Source organism: Eleutherodactylus coqui, chromosome 6 (assembly GCF_035609145.1).
Source record: "Eleutherodactylus coqui strain aEleCoq1 chromosome 6, aEleCoq1.hap1, whole genome shotgun sequence".
In the NCBI taxonomy this organism is placed as follows: domain Eukaryota; kingdom Metazoa; phylum Chordata; class Amphibia; order Anura; family Eleutherodactylidae; genus Eleutherodactylus; species Eleutherodactylus coqui.
The window spans coordinates 54925406-54948728 of record NC_089842.1 but is presented as its reverse complement, the minus strand read 5'-3'; the positions used below and the strand labels follow the sequence as shown (position 1 = coordinate 54948728).

Genomic DNA, 23323 nt, shown 5'->3' with positions numbered 1-23323 from the left:
GATGTCGCTCGCTCCGGCAGGCTGTCGCTGGCTCCTCGTCCCCGCCGCAGCATAGCTTTCTGAATGCGGGGCTTGAAATCCCCGCTTCCAGAAAGCTAATACACACGCCGGCAGCCATGACAGCATTGAATGGCTGTGATTGGCTAAAGCACACGTGGCTTCAGCCAATCACACTATTCAATGACATCATTGAATGGCTGTGATTGGCTGAAGGCGCACATGTTAGCAATCACACCCATTCAATGATGTCATTGAATAGTGTGATTGGCTGAAGCCACGTGTGCTTTAGCCAATCACAGCCATTCAATGATGTCATGGCTGCCGGCGTGTGTATTAGCTTTCTGGAAGCGGGGATTTCAAGCCCCGCATTCAGAAAGCTATGCTGCGGCGGGGACGAGGAGCCAGCGACAGCCTGCCGGAGCGAGCGACATCCTGCCGGAGCGCGACAGAACGCCGTGGGAGGTGAGTAATAAAATTTTTTTTTTTTCTCCACTGAATACCGGCGTATAAGGTGACAGTTGGGGGGTCGTCTTATACGCCCCGTCGCCTTATACGCCGGTATATACGGTACTGATTTTCCATGTACAAATGCTTCCATAGCCTTTAAGGATTCCATATATATGTATTGTGATGTCTAGATTTTTGGGACTTTGTAGGCGTCCAATCTCATTCACATATCCTCACTGCTCTGTATTCATTTAGATGGAGCTCCCCAATACAATATAATTCTACAACATTGTGTGTGTGGGGAGGAGGAGGGGGGGGGGGGGGAATTTAGGAAAAACTAGTAATTTTTCCAAAACCAGTGCCCCTTTTGCTTATAAACAGTGTATGGTATTACATATTGGATTGAATGGCGCTTAGTATGCGATACATCCTTTACAATTCTCCACTTACACCAATGCTATGTAAGAGTCTATGGCTGGACTTACACAAGACACTTTTGTTAAATTAACCCGACTTTATTCCGCTTTTATTAAACCATGATTGGAAAATGTCAGAAACAAAATGTACGGAGGGAGTGCGAGGCCTAGAATGTAAATCAGTCACCAAATGTACAATATGGCAGATTAGCTGAGGAGGGTATGCTCTCACTAGGTGACACCACATGGGAGGTGCTATGTTCCAATGGCTCAAACCGTCCATTTTAATAACTCTACCAAATCTAGACCCGCGCCTCAATCTTATTGGGTCATTTCATCAATTAGATTAAAGAACTACAAGAACTTAAGTTACATTTCATTTGGCCAGAAAGTAAAACTACTGATAACTTACAGGTATTTCATTAGAAATAAGTCAAAGTGATAACACAAGTGAGACTGCGTTCCCCATGTGGTGGACCTGCCTCGGATACAGTAAAAGCAGAGATTTTTTTTTTTGACTTCAGGCAAAATTTGTAAAAAATAATGCACATCAGTTGAACACACTAGTGATGTTCTGGGGGCGTGCGCGGCAAATTGTGACTTGTGCCTCAATTCTATAACAGCTCGTAAAGGCCAAATATTAGCGTGAGCCTGAAAACAGCTGCCCCCACAATGTGTGGATGACATGGTTTCTTTGTTTCTGAGTGTGTAGCAGAATCTGGTCCACATTAGCTGCCCAACTGAATTGCGCAAAAATACACTTAGCGCTGTTGAGATATACGTTCTGTGTGGTGGAAGAGTAAGAACATCCTCAGCAAGAAGAAAAAAAAAAAAAAAAGGTGGGCTACCATCGGTTCTGTCTCTTTAAAATCACCTATGCTTATATGGATAAAAAGGCATTGTTACAATGGCTCAAAACGGTTTTTTTTTCGGTTTTTTTTTGTTGGTTTAATTTTTACATAAGAAAGTCAAAAAGGGGACAGTTTCTTTTAACTGGAAAATGGCTTCCCGGTCTCCTCCCTTCCTTTGTATTTCCGTTTGCCGTGTGTGAATGGGATGTATCTGTATTTAATCATGTGCTGCAAGACAAAAAGTTGAGAAGTTAGCCTTCAGACATTAAAGTGACCCTCCTGTTTCAGCACAAAAAGTCTGTTCCTTGACTAAAGGGGGACAGGGAGTGGATTACTGGCGGTAGTAGTTCTCTGCCGATCCACTAGTTTCAGGTCCTGTTTTTGGCTCTCCAAGATGGCTGCAGCAATATTCTAACTACCTAATGCACACTCTGCACTGCTCTGATTGGCCAGCATTGATCACATGAGCAGCTCTAGCCAATCACAGCAGGTATAGTGCATTGGGATTCTTAAAACTACCTAAGATTAGGTAGTTGAAGATAGCATCCTCTATCTTGAATGCCCAAAATTAGGACTCAGAAGTGCAGGATCAGAAGATGACAGACCAAATGCAGGTAATATACATCCCCGCCCCCATCTCCTTGGGTCCTGGGACAGAATTTTGTCCCAATACCAGAGTTAACTTAAAAAGACACAAAAACAAATGACTCTGGATTCTCCTGTAAGAAAGTCAGTTTGTCAGAGAAGGCACAGCGGTGCCAACTACTCTACAGGATAGGAGAGAACTTTCTGATTGGTGGCGTCCAACTGCTGATCCCAAAGGTCAGCGCATGACTAAAGAGGCTGTTGTACATGTGCATCGCTGTACCGTTCATTTTAATAATGGCAAACAATTTGACATCTCTGGCAGTTGCATTGAAATAAAGAGCTGAGGTGCAAATATGTGACTGCCGCTCTAGTCATATGGGGACCTTCAGGAGCCCCGTTTTTGGAATCGGCAAAGAGTTTAAGCAGTTGGCTCGATAAAGTTATGTCCTATCCTGTGCATAAGATTCTATCTTGACACAAGCCCTATAAAGCGACCCTCCGGTCATGGACAAAAATGGCCGCACCGGTTCTCCGAGTATATGATGCATGCTGTATATTAGTATGCATAGATCTAACACTACATGCTGGTGCGGCTCACATGTGCAACACTGGCCGATCGCAGCAGCAAGTAGCGCCTTAGTCTACCAATGACCAGTGTGCATTAGGTAGTCAGAGAACCGGTACGGCCATCTTTGTCCAGGATCAAAGGGTCACTTGAACTGATCAGCTGTGTCATCTTGTACTACTATTATCCCATTACCTTACTGCCAACATCATAGTAACATAGTAAGTTAGGCTGAATGAAGACAATGTCCATCTAGCTCATCCCCCTCCCCCTTGTTCATCCAGAGGAAGGCAAAAAACCCCAGTGAGGCAGAAGCCAATAAGCCCACTTGGGGGGGAAAAAAATTCCTTCCTGACCCCATAATGGAGTCATAATCCCTGGATCAACCTCTGATAGTTCCTACCTGACTGTAAGACCCGGATCAAGAACCTACTGGTCACCAAATGTCTATATCCTGTAATATCCTTCTGCTCCAGACAGACATTAGTCCCCTCATGTATTATGCAACCAGTATTACGAGGAGCTATAAAACGTACCTTTATTTGTCTCTTCATAGTGATGCAGAAAAGCATGATAAAGTACATAACCAGGATTGGCCAGAATACGGGCACATTAAATGCTTCGAAGAAGGTGCAAACCATCGCCACCACGATCCCTTTAGTAGCCGAATGCCTTGAAAGAACAAAAAAAAAAATATAGGAAGTTCACATAACATTCCAACATACATGCCTTTTCAACCACCCACTATTTTTTTTTAAATCTGTATCAGAACGGGGTCCAAATTTTTATACCAGAAATCAATGGACAAGAGTTTACGCGACTACCTGGAGCATGGAGAGAGTCATGCACAAGCAGAGCTACATCTCCATTCATTTCAAAGCTAAGAACTGTCCTGACAGCTCCAAATCAGCCTGATCAAGTCACAAGCCTGTTCTCCAGAGAGTCCCAGAAGTCTCAAGAAGGGACCCCCACCTACAAGACGTTCATACTAGATCCTCCAGCTTTGTCAAAAACGCTGTAGATGGAAATGCCACTTTAATCTAAACATCTGCCTGAGCTTTTATGGCAGCCATATTGGTTGTGCCTAAGCATTCCCAGACAGACCTACATTTTATGGTCCTGTTACAAGGGCTAATTATCAGGCCTGAGCATTTCTCCAAATACTCATTTGCTCGGTCTGTGTAAAGAGACCAGTGATCAGCCGACAAGCAAACACTCGATCAGTGGTTGATCGCCTCATTTGACCGGCTCAGTGGTTGATCGCCTATTGGGGAGCATAAAAGTGCTCACCGATAGGCGATTTCTGTACTCATGTGAGCAGGATGTTTTACAGATGGTCTACGGGCATGAACAGTTGTATTAGCAATCGTTTGTCCCCCATTAGCCAATTCTTGGCCCGCTTAAAAGAAAATGAAACAAGCGTCGATTTACATCCATGGCCATCAGCGCTCATTACATTAGGTTCAGAATTTGGCCTGTGTAAAAGGAGCATAAAAAGTAGAAGAGCGTCCTTACATTTGACCTTGGTTGACCTCTCAAGGACTTCTTTACTGACCGGACTGATATCGAGCTTCACAAACAATATTGAAGATATTTCACTAAAAATAACGAAGCACTCACCAAAATTTAAACTCCGGCAGCCTCCGAATGAACGGACGGAACTCTTCATTCTGTTTTGTGGGTAATGAAGGCCCCTCGTCTACAAAAGTTTGAGAGAGATAGAATTATACATTGAACAAAAATTGGATAATAACCTGCAAAACCCCAAAGTGTATAATATAGCAGAGATGCACACAATGCAGATACCAAACGGTTAAGTATTAATGTGATGCCAACAAAGCATCCACTGGCAGCGCATCCTGCAGAGGCATCTGTGATGAATAATATTTACACCCAACACAAACGAATGGGCTACAGGGAAAGAAGAAGTGCCAGGCCGTACCTGAGTCTTCCAGCAAGGACGGGTCTACCTTCGGAGATAAGAATGCTATGAAGAGATTTAAATGGTAGATACCCAAGGCGTACGTTACTATATACCAGCCCTGCAAAGAAAGGAAATGACAAGTAACATATTATTCCAGTTCTTTGGACCCCGGTGAATCCACCTACAATACATATCTTGTTTAAGAGGATACGGTTGAAACAAATGGAAGATCTTATGGCCAATTTGCAAGACAGTCCGGACTATTTTCTTTGCACGTGGCACTACTGCCTTGAGAACTCCAAAAAAACCTATATACATCCCTAATGACCCAAGGATTCTCTGATGGAGGTTTTTCTTAGGCCCCTCAATGCTTGCTATAGAGCACATCACCAGATCCTTACCCCCCCCCCCCCCCATTCTTACTTCGTTATGTTAACTTGCTGTATTTATTGCAGTCATTATCCAGCACCTATTCTACTTCTGTGCAGCCCGTGATGCTTGGTTTCTTCTCACCTACAGAAGTGCTTGGATGTTTGTAAAGCCGCCTGAGTTTTCCATATTTCTACTTAGATTTGACCTAAAACTACATCAGATTTTTTATACAAGTCCTAATAGTAGGTAAAGAGAACGAAGGAGTCAAAAAACATTCGACTTGGTCACTTATTGAGGAAAACGATCCAATATCACATGTCTGTGAGTGGCCAAAGTATGTGAACCTTTAGGCTGGGGGCACACGGGACCAACATACAGTGGAATAACCGCACAGAAATACCGCGAGATTTCCGCGTCAGAAATGCAGCGTCAAAACCCGCGGCCTTTTGTCGCGGATTTCGATGCAGCTTCGCCGCCTGCATTCTGCTGCGGCGATCTCTCCCTATAGAGAAGAGAGCGGCCGTCGCGGAAATGGAGAAAGAATTGACATGCCGTGGCTTTGAATTCTGCACGTCATGTTTACTTCAGCGCAGCTTGGCCGCAGCAGGGGAACGAGCAGGTGGAAGGACCTGAAGTGAGCAGCTCGTGGGCGGAAACCCACCAACATTAGAGTTGAAGCAGTTTTGTATAGAGGAATGGGCTAAAATTCCTCCGAGCCGATGTGCAGGACTAATAGTTACCGGAAACGTTTAGCTGCATAAGAGGGGGTGGAGGGGGGAGGGGAGAGGTGTCACACCAGATACTAAAAGCAAAGGTTCACATACTTTTGTCACTCAGATATGTGATAATGGATTTTCCTCAATAAATAAAAAGGACATTCTAATAATTTAACTTATTTGTTTGATTTGTTTCTCTTTACTTTTTTTAGGACTTGTGTGAAATTCTGATGTAGTTTTAGGTCAAATATAAGTAGAAATATGGAAAATTCTGAAAAGTTCACAAACTTTTAGGCACCGCTGTATTTAGTTTTTTCCCCTCCCTGGCTGCATAGGTTATTCAAGAAATTTGTCTCGTTTCGAAAAAATTTTTACGGGTTTAATTTAAAGCTAAATAGACATTTTTCCGACTGCCCGCCTAAAAAGCACAAATAAGGAGTTTGCCGACAGCTTACATCGTATCATTCATCAATCTGAATGAGAAAGCCGGAGAAATTGTATCATAGAAGGCTGATGCAACCATTCTACATGCTATGAATATGTAAGAGACCCGGGCCATTTACCTCCCATCATACTAGAGATGTGGGACCGGTCCTGGGTGAGGTAGTGATGTGCAATATGGTATATCAGATGACGGACTTCGGCCTGTACACCTGCGTCAGTGCTGCCAGTGAAGGAATGTGGAGATCTATACGGCACACAACGGAAGTATATGGTACACCATGTAGGAGCGGATTTCATATGGACATGTGCATTATGCCTTAAAAGGGGTTTTCCAACTTTTTACCATTGATGACCATTCCTAAGGATAGGTCATCGAAAACAGGTAGGCAGGGATCCCAAGCGGCAGATTCCTACCGATCAGCAAATCCTCCAGTGTGCCGTCAGTGCAACGAAGCCAGGCCTTTTCGGCGTTGGTCAGGGTAAAAAGTATAATAGGTGGCTTCAATTCTCATCCTAGACTCCCATTGAAATCAATAGTATGGTTCAGAGGCGCAACTTGAAGCTCCTGGGCTCCAATGCAAAACCTGTAACAATCCCCCCCAACTATAATGCTTTATTCATAGTACTGGGCTCCCTATATGGAGACGAGAGGCCTTATGGGCCCCCTAAGGCTCCTGGGCCCGGGTGCAACTGCATCCCTTATAGTTACGCCAGTGGGATGTGTCATCAATAGTAAAAAGTAAGAAAACCCCTTTAAGCTGGCCATATATGCGAGTATTCGGCTGGCCGCATCATCTGTGGATTGTTCGTACTAAGGATCGCACCAACTATCCAAGATTAAAGTGAGTTTTCAAGAAAGGGTAAAAGAAATAAGCCAAACTTAACAAGTGTTCCCTGTCTAGCCCAGGAGCCATACTCCCCGTAGCACCCAACCCACAAGCAGCTGGTGGCAGTTACGTGCCACACACGACTGCTGCCATCTTCTTCTACGTTCGGAGCAGCAGTGAACATGGCTCCTATACCCAGCCGTGGGCACTTAACCCTTTCCAATCCACTGTCGGACCTCTGAAGACATTATGATTTAAGGCTGTACAGCTCAGATGTGGGAAGACGTCCGTCAGGGTTCTCTTACTGTATATTGCCAGCCTCTCTGCTGTCGGAGCCTATCCAACATGTCACCTCATGCAGTACTGGCTTTAGCCAGCAGAGATAGCGCAGTTGTATAACGACGGAAAAAGAGTAAGCCCCCTAGGAAAACTAGGATACAAATTGGATTGGAAAGGGTTAAAGTCATAAGCTATACTTGCCTACTTATTTTACAGGCTTGCCCAAAATGGCATGATTGGCTGGACAATCCTGCCACAGACTTGCAATTTCAGCTGTGATGGCCCAAAAACTTTCCAGAAGAACGGGCTGCATCTTTGAAGATTAAAATCTGCCATCAGCCTTCACACACATTCGCTGGTATGAATTTTGCAGTGAATGATCACTAAAATGGCCAAAATGATAGATTTTGGATCCTTTAGGTATATGCAGCTGGATGTTCATGACTGTTCCGTATAAAGCGGGCCAATCAAGACCTGCCTTCAAGACCTGCCATAAAAGCATTAAAGGATTGAATGAATGAAGACACGGCGGTCATTACCTGCAGTATATAAACCCTTATCATGTAGAGTAAGCTCAAGCCAAGGGTCATCACCCATCGCATAGTTGTGTAAGGAGTAGATTTGTCTAGCCACGACTGGTAAATCTAAAACACAAGAGTCATACAGGTTAATAGGATCATCAAATGACAGAATGCCCGTGTACCTTTAATCATACATTCAGATCTCTGCTTGCTGTCAGTGAACAGGAACACTGCACAGACCTAGAAGCCGAGATTCTGTCCTGAAAATGTACTTAAAAACTAATTGGCTAAAGAACAGTTAAGAGGCGGGACGATTAACCATACATTTATAGGGACCCCCCCTACTGTAACCCCCCCATCCAGGACATCCATCTGTGATGAAAATCCCGGCTCCACAGGGTAGCCATTTCGCATTCGATGTAATAAACTTCCTAGAAGGGACGTTATGTATCTGCATTTGAGACAAGTCCCGGGACTTGTTAGGAAGCCGATGCTGGATACGGCCAACCTCTTTCATAGTCTGGGTCCTCCTCGCCTACACAAGAAGTTTCTGCACAAACAGCCGGCGGCCAAAACACAGAAAATAGGATTAAAGAGAGAAAGTTCCTCGTAATTAAGTTAAATTCTTGAACAGCTCGTTATCAGTGTAGAGAAATTAAGCCTTGGCAGGACTGAGCGAGCCGCGGTATTAAAATCCCCCGAGCAAACATGTTGTTCTACACTGACAGGGTGGCGGCCCCCGAATATAATCCTGTCAAGTCTTCTACGTGAAATTAGACGTTCCAGAGGAAACTCGTGCGCACAAGGCAACGTGGGATCATTCCACCGCCGTCGCCTCAAGTGGCCGGAGAATGGCGACGATTGCATAATCATCTTACAGAAACCTTGGAAAACACCTGTTGGACATTTACAAGGGGCTTTACAGCTGAATTTAGGAGAAGTCACAGGTTTTGGTGCAAAAAGATAACAACCCCCCCCCCCCCCCCCCCCCAAAAAAAGTGGCCAGGACTTGTCAGAAGAGGGCATGGCCACCGACCGACACATGCATGTATAATTTACGCTGGAAACCGGCGTAACTTATACGAGAAATCTACGCCAGCTCCTAGCTGGTGTAGATTCCTGTGTCGGCACACAGAGGACCGGAGATGCAACTATTATATGCCCACCCCTCCTGTCAATGGCTGCAGCAGGAGCCTCCCCCCTCTACACTAGGTGAAAAACCTTGTGAAAGGGCAGTTTTTCAGCAGTTTTGACCCTGCAGATCTGTAGACCGCACTAGTTATAGGAGTTGGACCAGAATTACAGGTTATCCACAGGACAGGGAATAACTTGCTGATCGGTGGGGTCTCACCGCTGAGACCCTCAGTGATCTTAAGACTGGGGGTCCTGTGTCCTCATCTGCAGAGTCACTTCTCCCTCAACAGTGACGTTAGAATTAATGAAGGAAGCGCCTGCTACTCCACCATCACTGCAATCCCAATGAAAGGGAATGGAGCATCAGTGATGTCGGGTGACCAGCATTCAGTCTCCTCCGCATCACAGGGAGTGCATCGAGTCTGCAGCGAGGAGCACACAGGACCACTGTTCATGAAATCAGTGGTGTTCTCCGCAGCGAGACCCCCACTGATCAGCAAGGTATACCCTACCTTGTGGATAGGACATAACTTGTAATTCTGGTACAACTTAAGAGCCATGCTTTGACCACGGTGTTGCTAATCAACAGCAGTCAGAAAATTAAAGTTTAAATCCCCCCCACGCGTCTCTGCCTACTTCTTGATGTGCCGCCGGTCTCTCCGTTTAGTTGCTCTACAGCCCCTCCCCTTTGCCAGTCTACTGGTTGGATGTTACAGCTGTCAATCAGTTGACAGTTGATGTTGATCCTGGCCTTTGCTGCATGAGCCCAGCTACGTGGATGTTGGCAGTAGCCGGACTATCACCATGACATATAACAGTCATGAAGCAGACAATAACCCCCCTATGATGGATGTACACATCAGAATGTAAAGGTGTTAAAGGGACAACTCCTTCCTGTGTTCCCTACTAGAGAGCAGCATCTCACCCTCGTGGACTCGGTCTGTCCATGTATTACATGGACGGCCATTCATTTGCATGGTACCTTTCCTCCATAGCTGCAAACACCAACTTTCCATTGCAGTATTTAGAAGATGGACCAGCCTCGATTATGTGGTTTCTCATGCTAAGAGGTAGTCAGTGATGAGATAACCCCTTTAAGTGGTCAGGTCCATTCTTGCCGCAGTCCTACACTTTCTCCCTCCCAGTTTTCCTATGTTATAGCAACCACCAGATCAAGCGCAGTATTGTGATAGCCTGTAAAGCTGATGCGTGGGAGCAGATCTCCTCGGAGGCAGCTTACGAGCCCGAGACCTCATACTACCCAACCCCATCCTAAATAATAAAGAATCATTTACAGCTCTTTACTCACAGCCTGAAGCTATTCTGAAACCTCCCGATAGTAATGGATAATCCCAGCAGATCGGCGAGAGCCGCGCGGCCCGTGAAACTCAGACTGACAGCAGAACACATCATCATATCATAATCACTACTGCGGGGGAAGGAGCTTTATCTACAGACGGTCACAAGTATCCTGGATTCACCGAGGCATCTGGCTGACAACTTGGAAGTGCCCCATTAGGCTATTCTGCACGAATAGAGGGTCCCTGGATACGCCCCGGCCCCTCAGAGCCGGAGAGCAAGGATGCAGCAGAGAGCAGCTCAGGAATAACCTGGACTCCCAGCTAAGTAATTCACACACTTTATTCAGGCGGACTACACAGAAGCCTCAAGGATGTACCGGATCCATCATACGACAGACACTGGCGATGCCCGAATGACCCCCACTGACTCAAGCTACACTGAGGTGCTGCCTGTTTTAATGACGACCAAATCTGCAATGGAGGATCCGTACCCCTCTGACGTGGGTGTGAACAAAGCCTTATTCTCGTCTTTGGAAAGGGGTACATGAAATATAACCCGCCCCATCTATTGTATTCCTTCCCTGTGACATCAGACATCTGGGTGGGTGGAACATCTCCCATATTTAGTGGATCGCACTCAAGTATCTTAAAAGGGGTTGTTCCAGAATCACAAGTTATCCCCTATCCAAAAGGTAGGGGATAGCTTGCTGATCGATGGTGGTCTCTCTCACCGAACTCAAAAATCAGGGGACCTGTGTCCCCCTCTACATGTTACTACCGGAGTCACTTCTCCCCCTGCTGTGAAGTTAAAACGAATGGAGCGTGGGGGCATTTCTGTAAGTATCCTTTCAAGGGGGCCGACAGAAATACCCCAGTGCTTGCCACTCTTCTCTCCAGCAGTCGCATTGACAATGGAGTGCCAGTGCGCCTGCACAATAGGCGCGCCATTCAGTATGCGCCATACTCTAAGGGGTGTGGTAAGCATTCACTGAGGACGGGCCACACGGGCCCCCCCACTGAGGAGGGCGGGCCACAATCTCAGCATTGAGACCCCTTACCAATCAGCAAGTTATTCTCTAATCATATGGATAACCTGTGCTTCTGATAACAGTAGTAGCAGCCCTTCCCAAATGAGTAAAAGTTCATATCCTCAGATAACATACACAGACGCATCACTAATCTAAGGAGAAAAGAGGGAAAATAAGTTAAGACTCAGTGCAAGGTCTCCGTACCTGCCCTAGCCGCGTGAAGAAGCGATACATCAGCGAGGGCTTGCCATGTACGGATTCTCCGATACTGTCTCCTTCTGACATTCTGCTTCTGGGGAAACACAAAGGAAGATGACGGCATGAGAGAAGACAAATGGAACACAAGTCTGTACATTCACAGGTTGGCAGAACAGGTTTTGTTTGGAGACACGTATTAAACAGGTATTCCGGCCATGGGATTTATTTCCCCAGTTTCCATCCAAGCACTGGTTGGGTGAAAACTGATAGATCAGTGGGGGCCAGACCAAGAATGACGGGCCTGGTCCCTCCCAGCCGGGTGCTGAGCTCGGCTCTCTGCCCCACTGACATGAAGGCAGTGGTGCTGCTCCATTCAATTAGATGGGGCGGACAAAGAGCCATACGCTGTGCCCGACCCATCACCGAAATACCCCCTTAAATTAAACAGATGCCTAGAAAGGCACATAAAGCAATGATAACTTTACACGGCACCAACATGTTCCACGGCGATATACAACTGGGGTGGGGGTGAATATCTTTTTGGAGCAAATACATTGTGTTGGGTCATTTTATATAATTACACACAGTGGGCCTCATTTATGGAAATTAACAGTAAACCTGCCTGATGCCCATGGCAACCAATCAGAGCTCAGCTTTCATTTTACCTCAGCAGTTTCAAAAGTGAAAGCTGAGCTCTGATTGGTGTTAGACCTAGGCAATTTCTTTCACTCTTCTCAATTTTAATCTTGTTCTTTCCCCTTTAAACAAGCTAAATACTAAGGAAATTGTTGTGCATGGGATTCCCTTATGTTAAAAAAAATAAATAAAAAAATTTGACTAATATATACCGATTACCAGAATTTAATGAGACAACCGGGAATCATCACAGCCCTCACATATTTTAATCTCCCCCTCCATCATCTCAGCCCCATCTGCCGTCTCCAGTACCCCTTAGCCTCAGTTGTTTCCTCTTCCCAGTGCTGTTCTGTACTCGTCACTGATGAGCAGGAGACAGGACAGGACAAAGCACAGTGCTGATTGGATGAGCCTCAGCCAATGAGCTGTAAGCTGGATTCCTGCCCCGTCTCCTGCTCATCGGTGACCAGACTAGTAAACAGCCCGGTGTCCTGCACATATATGGTTGGTGGGTGATAGGAATGTCAGGTTTTTGACTAGAGCCAGAATCATACCTCAGCAAAACGGCAATTAAATTAATTGCCCAGCCCTAGGTTCTCCTAATCCCAATGCAAACGGCTATTCTCATATCCGCATCTTATTTGTGACCATAAGACTCCTGCCGCCATCCTAGGTAATTGCCCAAGTTAGTCTCTGAAAATAGCGCGCTACATTATTACCAGCAGGGAGACACTTGTGAAACCTCCACGTAGACAGCGGGTAATTATCACCGACATTAAGTCCTGCTTATGGGTGTGATCTCTGGGAGCCAGACGGACAAGAACTGCAGCTCGACCGCGTACAATGCGGGATCATCAACATACCTGCCAAGGGCATTCTGCATACATTAAAGCATATGGCCGCTCTTCAGCACCAGTTCATATAGCGCGTCACTTATCTGGCACAGACACACATAACAGTGGAAGACACTCCGCAACTCTCCACCACGGCAGGATCATCGCTTCTTCCACGAAGTGATGTGAGGCTGTTTTACCATGGAACCGCCTCGGGGGATTCCACATAGTAGGAAGCGTGATATGGAGGCGGTAGGGAGCGTGATATGGAGGCAGTAGGGAGCGTGATATGGAGGCAGTAGGGAGCGTGATATGGAGGCAGTAGGGAGCGTGATATGGAGGCAGTAGGGAGCGTGATATGGAGGCAGTAGGGAGCGTGATATGGAGGCAGTAGGGAGCGTGATATGGAGGCAGTAGGGAGCGTGATATGGAGGCAGTAGGGCACGGGTAAAATGCTACAAAGACGTTTTTCCTACAGGTTGTTTCCTACTTGGTCATTTTTTTTTTTTCTTAAATCATCAAAAAACATTGAACAAAAGCCGTGTGAAGGACGCCTGCAGGTGCCCATCTCTACAAAGCTGATGGCATACCCACATGGCCCTTTACATGGGCCCACAGTTGGGTAAATGACTGCACAAGCGCTGCCATCACAGCTTGGACCGCCGGCTTCTTGCACTTCACCTCCCATTGAAGCGTCCAGTGGGGGCGAGGATGGTTTAAAAACACGTGAACGAGTTTTGAGCAATAATCGCCCCGTGTAAATGGCCCATTAGAATAGGTGGGCAATAATTCCCCCCCTCGCCAATCAGCTGGTTGCAGGGGGTGCGAGTGGCGCATCCCCTTCAGTGTTTATCAGATAGACTTGTACGTTTAGTAGCGGCCATGAACAATAAGCGAACTATCCGTCACCGTCCGATTGCTGGCTGTATTTAAAACTAGCGGAAATGATCAATCGTTCCGTATAAAACAGCCTTAAGTATCGTTTGTAAAGGAGTTTTCCACCAAAAACATTTATCACCTATGCACAGGGTAGATGACGTGTAACTGCTGGGGGTCTGACCATTGAGACCCCCAGGGACCATGAAAGCATGCCCACTGCTCCATTCACTTCTATGAGAGAGTGCCAAGCGCATCACTCAGTTATCTCTATGGGCAGTGGAGTACTGGTCACGCATGACACTGGGCGGACTATGGGTACCCAGATCACATGATCCCTATGGATCCCAGTGATCAGACATTTATCAGCTATTCAGCAAGTTTGGCTTTCTTGTAACAGTTGGATCTCGGCACACAACTGCATTCACTTACATTATTTTGCAGCGCCGCATGGCAATACTGTGATGTTTGGCCACAGTGATGTGCATGACAGCCAAAGTTGTATGCATCCCTAGTCTAAAGGGGTAGTCCGCAATTAAGACAGTTAGGATGAGCTGTGATCTCCTCTATTATGCCCGTGTGACAGCAGCTGTGTGATCATCAGTCACTGATAGGAAAGTCTGTGTCCCCTTGTAGGCAGTTTTGGTGGTAGGGTCCATGTAACCGCATCACACAGACTGAGAATTTGACTAGAAAATGAACACATAACCCCAAGCAGATCTGAGCTGGTGAGAATGGAGATCACATGACCATACGAGGAGAAGGAGGACACCAAGAAATAACTAACTGAGGTAACACGGCTTACTTATGTATACTGGAGGGGAGGAAGGGGGTGAATTAGAAAAAAGAAAAGAAAAAAAAAAAAAAAACAACAACAAACCCTGCAGTGGCCCTTTAAGGTCCTTTTGCAGACAGGTAGATTGCCAGTAAGTAGCCCCCATCCACGATACAGCTCGTCAATTAGAATGCATTTAAAACATTTATATGCTGCAATTATTGAGGTTTTCATATTTCTGCACTAATGATTCTTTCTCTCCTCCCCATCCCATATACATCCCATTAGTCGACCGCACATCCCGTTCACATAACCACTGTGCCGTTTGTCATTCGATCACTGGGTGTGTTTATGAGCAATGATCAGACGCGATCGATCATCACCCTTTATACATACACATATCCGTAAGGCCCCTCGTGCCGGATCGGTCCACAACTTTTGGCATTCACAGATTTTTATGAATTGCCTAGACAATATCATACGCAGAAGCCTTCCATCGCCGGTATAAACCAGAAATACTTGTTAAAGGGCCACTGCGGCAAAAACACGTTTTTGCTTCACTGCCCCCCCCCCCCCCCTCCCTCAGCCGATTGCTCTGGAGGTCCCCTCTGTAGTGTAGCCCCCTTATCCGCCACCATCTACATGCTGAAAGATTTCGCTTTCATATCTATCCCATGGTGCATCAGCAAAACTATGCCATTTTTTTCTGCAGGAGGAATTGAGGAGGCGGGGGTGGGGGGGGGGGGGGCAGCCGCGGCCCCATTGAAAGCAACTGTGCACGGGACCCTCACTCGAGTAGAAGCCGAGGGGGGCTTTTTCAGCATTAAAAAAAAAAAATGTGCTGAAAAGTCGGCTTATACTCTAGTATATACGGTACTTTGAGGAGGTCCACAGTGCAGAGAAAGCTGCGGGGTAACGGTATTCCGTGGGGCGGTACGATTATATGGATACCAAGGTTACTACTTAAAAAGAATAAAAATTACGTACCGTATTTTGCGCCTCTATAAGACGCGCCCCTGTTTTAGGAGGAGGAAAATGGGGGGAAAAATATTTTGAACTCGCCCATGGACCGTTCAGGTGATAGTGTCGGGGCGACGGAGTAGCAGAGCTCTGAAACAGCGGCGGGGAAAGAAACTGATTGGTGGAGATGGGGGAGCAGCAGCAGTTCCCGCCGGCACCCACCACCAATCAGCAGTACATAAGGGGCGGCAGTGAAGGAGTAGAGAGAACTAGTAAATGACCACTATTTAGCACTCGCTATTGCGACGGCCAGCTTTCGGCACGTTCGCGCTGTAAGGCGCACCGATTTTCCCCCACATTGGGGAAGTGCATGTTATGGAGCGAAAAATACAGTATATTTTAAGAAAAAGTTACCATATTGCCATTTTCTGGCCCCGTAGCTTTTTCATTCGTCCGTGGATGGGGTTGTGTAACAGCTTGCTTTTTTAGTGGGACAATCTATAGTTTCTTTTACACCATTTTGGGGTAAATATAAAATTTTTTGATAGCTTTTTATAGCATGTTTTTTCTTGTAGACGACATAACCAAAAAAAATACATAATCCTGGCATTGTATATTTCTCCCTTATGGTATTCACCGTGTGAGATAAATAATACACTATTTTAATAGAATGGACATTCGTTGACATGGCGATACAAAAAAAAAAGAAAAAAATCCTATGCTAAAAATGGGAAAAGAGGGTGTTTTAAACTTGAATTTTCAATTGTTTTATGTAATTAAACTGCATCATTTATTTCAGTAAACATTTTATTAAGCCCTGCCATAGGCAAGGCTTAACAGGCAAACATACATAGCAGCCCTGGGGGCTTTCACAAGGCCTTAAAGGAGATGTCCCGAGGCAGCAAGTGGGTCTATACACTTCTGTATGGCCATAATAATGCACTTTGTAATGTACATTGTGCATTAATTATGAGCCATACAGAAGTTCTAAAAAGTTTTTTACTTACCTGCTCCGTTGCTAGCGTCCTCGTCTCCATGGTGCCGACTAATTTTTGGCCTCCGATGGCCAAATTAGCCGCGCTTGCGCAGTCCGGGTCTTCAGCAGTCTTCTATGGAGCCGCTCGTGCCAGAGAGCGGCTCCGTGTAGCTCCGCCCCGTCACGTGCCGATTCCAGCCAATCAGGAGGCTGGAATCGGCAGTGGACCGCACAGAAGAGCTGCGGTCCACGAAGACGGAGGATCCCGGCGGCCATCTTCAGCAGGTGAGTATGAAGACGCCGGACCGCCGGGATTCAGGTAAGCGCTGTGCGGGTGGTTTTTTTAACCCCTGCATCGGGGTTGTCTCGCGCCGAACGGGGGGGGGGGGGGGGGGTTAAAAAAAAAAAAAACCCGTTTCGGCGCGGGACATCTCCTTTAAGCGACCGTGACAAATGGCAGCCCCCAACCTTGTCACAGGTGGGCCACTCAGGTGACATACAGAGCCCCTTACCTCTGTCAGGCCATTTAAATCCTGCCGTCAAAATCTACAGCAGAATCCAAATGGTTAACAGTTGAGATCGGAGTTCTCTCCAATCCCGGCCGCTGCAGCCGGATGCCTTGTCAGAGCCAGCTGATACACGTTGCATATGGAGCGGGCTCGTCTACAGAGCTTGGTCCCTACACACGTCCAACATAAATGTTCATCACATGCCATCAAGGGTTAAAGGGGTTTTCCAGGGACTGCACTATTGATAACCTATTAAGGTTATCAATCAGCTGTTTGAAGAGGCCACCGCATTCATACGAGCAGCTCCGTTCCATTCAAGTGAATGAGACTGAGCTGCTATGCCAGGCACAGCCACTATTCATTGTATGGCGCTGTGGCTTTTATGCAGCGAGAAGGCCAGCTGATTGCTTTTGGAGGGGGGGGGGGGGTAAATGGGAAAAAAATGCATTACACTCGCATGAAGAAAAAAAAATAAAATAAAAAAAAAAAATTCACATGACATGCGAGTGCGATGTTTTTTTATATCCCATAAAAAACAGGATTCCTTATGAGGAATCGCCCGAAAACAGAACATGCAGTGCTCATGTAAATAAGTCCTCTAGCCTTGCCCCCTCTGCACGCTATGGGGATATCCCTTGAGGATCCCCTATAGACCACCTCTCTCCCCCTGCTATGGGGATATCCCTTGGGGATCCCCACAGCCCAGCTCTGATCCTGCTATGGGGAAATCCCGAAACCCTGCGGGGCTTTATCTCTGTCCTCCCCGAGCAGCTGCTCTTTAAGCAACATGCTGCTCCAGTGAATGCGCAATTTTCATGCGCATGCAGCTCGGATCTTCTGCGTGGGAAAAATTGCCCATTTTTCGTCTAAACTGCACAAAAAAAAAAAGTAAATTACGGCATCCCCCAAGGCAGCACTCGGACCGCAAGACCTCACCGCTCTGTCCAAAATGGCGCTCTTTACTGAATACAGCAATTATTAATCACTTACTGCTGCACCAATTCAGAAGCTAGCGCCAGCCTGGACAGAGCGGTGAGATCTCACTGTTCAAGTGTTGCCTTGGCGGGTTGCCAGAAGGCGCCAGGAAGCTCAAAAACTCTTGCAATGTAGTCTCAATGAATAGAACCAAGTCCATATATGCACCTTGGGCATTTTAAGATGGAAATCCGAAGATGAAACCCAAAAACCAGCCTCATATCTGCTGCCGGTTATGTGGTGGATATTATCTTATATGGGTATTATGATGTGAAAATGCGGCCTTAAAGGCGTTGTCCCATCTCAGATAGGCATCATCTATCACCAGGACAGCATATAACTTACTGATCTGTGGGGTCCGACTGCTAGGATCACCACCAATCCCAGAATTTCAACCCCAGTGTGTCATAGTGCCGGCAGCGGAGACCAGGTACACGCACCTTTGCTCTATACACTTCAATGGGACTGCTGGAGATAGCCGACTGCTTGACCTTGGCCATCCATGGTGGTCCCATTGAATTGAATGAAGCATCCCTGTACTTCGCTGCAATTACTTCTGGACCCATCAAGGCTCAAGCTGCAATCTTGGGAGCGTTGGGGGTCCCAGTGTTCAGACCCCCACATATCGGCAGGTTATCTGCTATCCTGTGGACAGGGGATGACTTGCTGAGATATGCAAACCCTTTAGAGGGAACCTGTCACCGGCTATGAGCACCATAAACCAAGATATAGTGTTCAAAGGGCAGGAGTGCAGGGAAGTAGTTTATTTACTTTTTTTTTTTTTTAAATACTTACCTACCTCCTGTTGTCCTCACTGTCAGCCGCAAAAGTCCACCTGCAGACCGTGTCACCGGATTGAAGGATGTGTGCGCCCCACTGATCTCTAGGGGAGTCGCGCATACAGCCTTCAGCTTCGAGTCCCATGACACGGTCAGCGCTCAGTCCACTCATTCAGAGTTTTTAAGACCGACAGCCTAGGCACCCGGAGGTAGGCAAGTGTAAAAAATATCTCCCTGCACTCTGGGGAAGCTGCCCTGTGAGCACCATAACTTAATGTGCTAAGGGTACTCATAGCTGGGGACAGGTTCCCTTTAAGTCACCAAAACAGGTGATGATGTGAGGATATCCTGTAGAGAGGCACTGGTGGAAAATTCTTGGGCACTGCCAATATCATCATCTGTGCCATACTACAGAAATCCTGAAGACATAACTTGTTGGAGAGACTGGAACTTCAAAACACTGGTCAACAGATTCCCCTGACAGGCCACATGTTCAGGATAACCTACAGAGGGAAGATCTGTGCAATACAAGAAGAGTCTGAAGACCTGACCTGTCGGGGGGACTGGAGGTGAAAAAAATTCGTTTATGGTTCCCCACAAGTCATGTTTTCAGAATGTCTTACAGAAAGAAGACGTGAGCAATACTAACAGAATCCTGAAGACGTGACCTGTTGGGTGGAACCCATAGGCAGTGTTTCTCAGCTCCATACCCCCCAAACAGACCACGTCTCCTGGATTGCTTAGTATTACCCAGCTCTTCTCCCTGTAGGGCATCCTGAAGACCTGGGCAATACTAAGGAAACCCTGAAGACACGACCTGCTGAGGGAACCCATAGGATAGTGAATACCTGGGCAATACTAAGGAAATCCTGAAGATATGACCTGTTGGGGGAAGTGCAGCTAAGAAACACTCGTCTACAGATCCCCCAACAAGTCATGTTTTCAGGATGTCCTACAGGGAGAAGATCTAGGCAATAACTAAGGAAATCTTGAAGACGTGACCTATTGGGGGGGAACCCATAGGCCAGTGTTTCTCAGCTCCATTCCCCCCCATACAGACCATGTCTCCCGGATTGCCTTAGTATTACCCAGCTCTTCTCTCTGTATGACATCCTAAAGACCTGGGCAATACTAAGAAAATCCTGAAGAAGTGACCCACTGGGGAAAACCTATAGGCCAGTGTTTCTCAGCTCCAGTCCCCCCAAAACAGGTCATGTTTGCAGGATATCCTACAGGGAGAAGAGTTGGCAATACTAATGAAATCCTGAAGACATGACCTGTTGGGGGACGTGCAGCTGAGAAACACTCATCTACAGATCCCCCAACAAGTCACGTCTTCAGGATGTCCTACATGTAGAAGACCTGGGCAATACTAAGGACATCCTGAAGACGTGGCCTGTTGGGGGATCCCATAGACCAGCGAATACTTGGGCAATACTAAGGACATCCTGAAGACGTGGCCTGTTGGGGGAAGCCATAGGCCAGTGAATACTTGGGCAATACTAAGGACATCCTGAAGACGTGGCCTGTTGGGGGAAGCCATAGGCCAGTGAATACTTGGGCAATACTAAGGACATCCTGAAGACGTGGCCTGTTGGGGGAAGCCATAGGCCAGTGAATACTTGGGCAATACTAAGGACATCCTGAAGACGTGACCTGTTGGGGGAAGCCATAGGCCAGTGAATACTTGGGCAATACTAAGGACATCCTGAAGACGTGACCTGTTGGGGGAAGCCATAGGCCAGTGAATACTTGGGCAATACTAAGGACATCCTGAAGACGTGACCTGTTGGGGGAAGCCATAGGCCAGTGAATACTTGGGCAATACTAAGGACATCCTGAAGACGCGGCCTGTTGGGGGAAGCCATAGGCCAGTGAATACTTGGGCAATACTAAGGACATCCTGAAGACGTGGCCTGTTGGGGGAAGCCATAGGCCAGTGAATACTTGGGCAATACTAAGGACATCCTGAAGACGTGACCTGTTGGGGGAAGCCATAGGCCAGCGAATACCTGGGCAATACTAAGGACATCCTGAAGACGTGACCTGTTGGGGGATCCCATAGGCCAGTGTTTCTTAGCTCCAGATCCCCAGACAGGCCATGTCTCCTGGATTTCCTTTGTATTACCCAGCTCTCTCCCTGTAGTACATCCTGACGACCTGACCTGCTGGGGGAGGACTGGAGCGGAGATCCCCGGCCCACATTATATGTGGTGCCAGTTTTGGCAAGATGACCCAGCAGCCACACACTTTACATGCCAAATCATAGAAACTGCCAACAAATTCAGCAGCCTGAAGGTCAAAAGGCCATAAGGGCCCCCTGCCACCCACAGCAGTCACCGGGGGCTGTAGGATGGCAATGGAAGCTGGGCTGCAGCACTAGTACGTCAGTCAATGCACTGACACCCCACATGTGCCCGGCTGGACCCCTGCCAGCTTCACCCCGCCTCTAGAACTGTAACCTTATCAGCACGACGACATATCCCGACATTAACACGACAGAACATCATCCTTACCCTGAATATTCACACGGTATAGGGTGATCTGAAGTCTTTTCCCTAAAAGCGCGGCGAACTCTGGGAAATGTAGTTCCCTGCAACTGAAGCAGAGCGTACGGAGCTACAGCGCGAGACTACGTTTCCCAGCATGCCTCGGGCCAACCAACTCACTTCCGCCTGTCGTAAGGCATATGCCGACGAGGCAGGGCGAGGGTTGGTTACCCGGGAAATGCAGGAACAGCTACGTGTAGTGCGGATACATGACGGCACACCGGCGTGTGCGGGGACTACAGCGGCGGGGTCATGGCCGCCTTTACCAGAGGAGGCCTGAGCTGCTCATACCTGTCTGCTTCTCTCCTATTCGGAACTGCCGAGAGCTCCTGAAGCTACACGTCACACGCCCCGCCCACCCACAGACAGGAGCAGCCGAGCGCCGGCAGGCTCACCGTGATAGATTACTCTGGGCTTTTCTCATGTCTTGTCATGGTTTTCAATGGATGTCATACAATTTAAAGGGAACAGTGGCATTAACCGTACTAAACAGACTACTGAGTAACAGGACGTTCCAAATACATGTTTGTAACTATCCCATTTATAAGCATACCTTCAAAAAAAAGTTTTCAAAACTTTCCACACTGAATGCAAATACTGCGGTCCAGTGGTTGGGGGTGGGCATGGGCCGCCTCTTCAGGCAACTGGTGTTAGCATACATCTGCCCACCCTGGCTGTTTCTACGTTACATCAATGTGAGTGCGCTTGGAACTTTATGCATGCGCCGGACGTTCCGTGGACCGGTGTATGTGCAGATCAGAACAACGAATTTGCCCATAATAGGGACACATGTTCTGCGCATGTACTGGTCGGCGAAACTACCGGCAGACGTACAAAGTTACAAGCGCACTCACCATGACCTAACAGATGTATCTAAATCAATAATGACTGACTCCATGGGTGACGTCACATTGTGACATTTTTTTGGCAGACTGTTATTGCTGGGTGGTTTGCCATTGCCTTCCCCATTCAATTTACCGACCTCAGAAAGATGGAAGGCTGAGTCAACTTGAGACGACTGCCTCAACCATTCGGGGATCGAACCCGCAACCTTCAGGTCGTGAGCTTAGGACTGTATTATTGCCTCAAAAAATGATAAAACCCTAAAAATAAAAATGGCAGAAAAAGGGGGTTCTGTTGTGGTTATGGAGAGTTATCTACATAAATCAGGGTTCCCCAACTCCAGTCCTCAGGGACCACCAAGAAGTCATGTTTTCAGGATTTCCTCAGTGTTGCACAGGGGATGTAATTATTGTCGGTGCCTCAGACATTGCCACAGGTGTTCTTACTATAGGATATCCTGAAAACATGACCTGTTGGTGGTCCCTGAGGACTGGAGTTGGGGACCCCTGACATAAATAATAGGTGCCATCCGTGTCTGAGCCTGAAACCTATCGGAAACTGCCTGCGAACCCCAACTCTTCTGGTCCATGTCATCTTGCCCGGCTCTTCAAAGAAGGCGCTTCACTCAGAAACAAATGGGCACGCTTTTCCTAAAATCCACAAGAGTCTCTCCCCTCCTCCTATGAGACCCATTGTCTCAGGCATAGGTTCAATTAACAAAAAGTTGAGGGAATGGTTCATCCGCTTTTACAAGCTCTCGTTCCTAATGTTGTGGGCCATTCTAGGGACTCACAAGATGTCTTATACAGCTTGCAAGATCTGGTTTGGAGTTCTGATTATATGTGAGGTCATGTCGTTGTCTACATGTATCCCTCGTTTTGTAGCTCTCGTGGCTTTACAGCATCGCCTCTACATAATCCCTACTCTTTAAATGTACAGAACTTTATTATGTTTGCTTCTCATTATCTCATAACTCATCATTTTTATTCTATCTGATGGGG

At 47.0% G+C, this 23323-nt stretch overlaps 1 protein-coding gene across 2 annotated transcripts; it reads right to left on the bottom strand.

The window, feature by feature from the left end:
- Window positions 1-941: 941 nt before the first annotated feature.
- On the bottom strand, window positions 942-21864 carry RER1 (retention in endoplasmic reticulum sorting receptor 1). Of its 2 annotated transcripts, none has more exons than XM_066606846.1 (7): window positions 21771-21864; window positions 11618-11705; window positions 7969-8073; window positions 4810-4909; window positions 4488-4566; window positions 3404-3539; window positions 942-1942 (listed from the first exon to the last, which is right to left on the bottom strand). In XM_066606846.1, the coding sequence occupies exons 2-7, from the start codon at window positions 11696-11698 to the stop codon at window positions 1853-1855; spliced, it is 591 nt and encodes a 196-aa protein (XP_066462943.1). In that variant the 5' UTR covers window positions 11699-11705; window positions 21771-21864; the 3' UTR covers window positions 942-1852. The 2 variants fall into 2 exon arrangements, with proteins under 2 accessions (XP_066462943.1, XP_066462944.1); XM_066606847.1 differs by lacking the exon at window positions 21771-21864 and adding an exon at window positions 21447-21565.
- Window positions 21865-23323: the final 1459 nt, after the last annotated feature.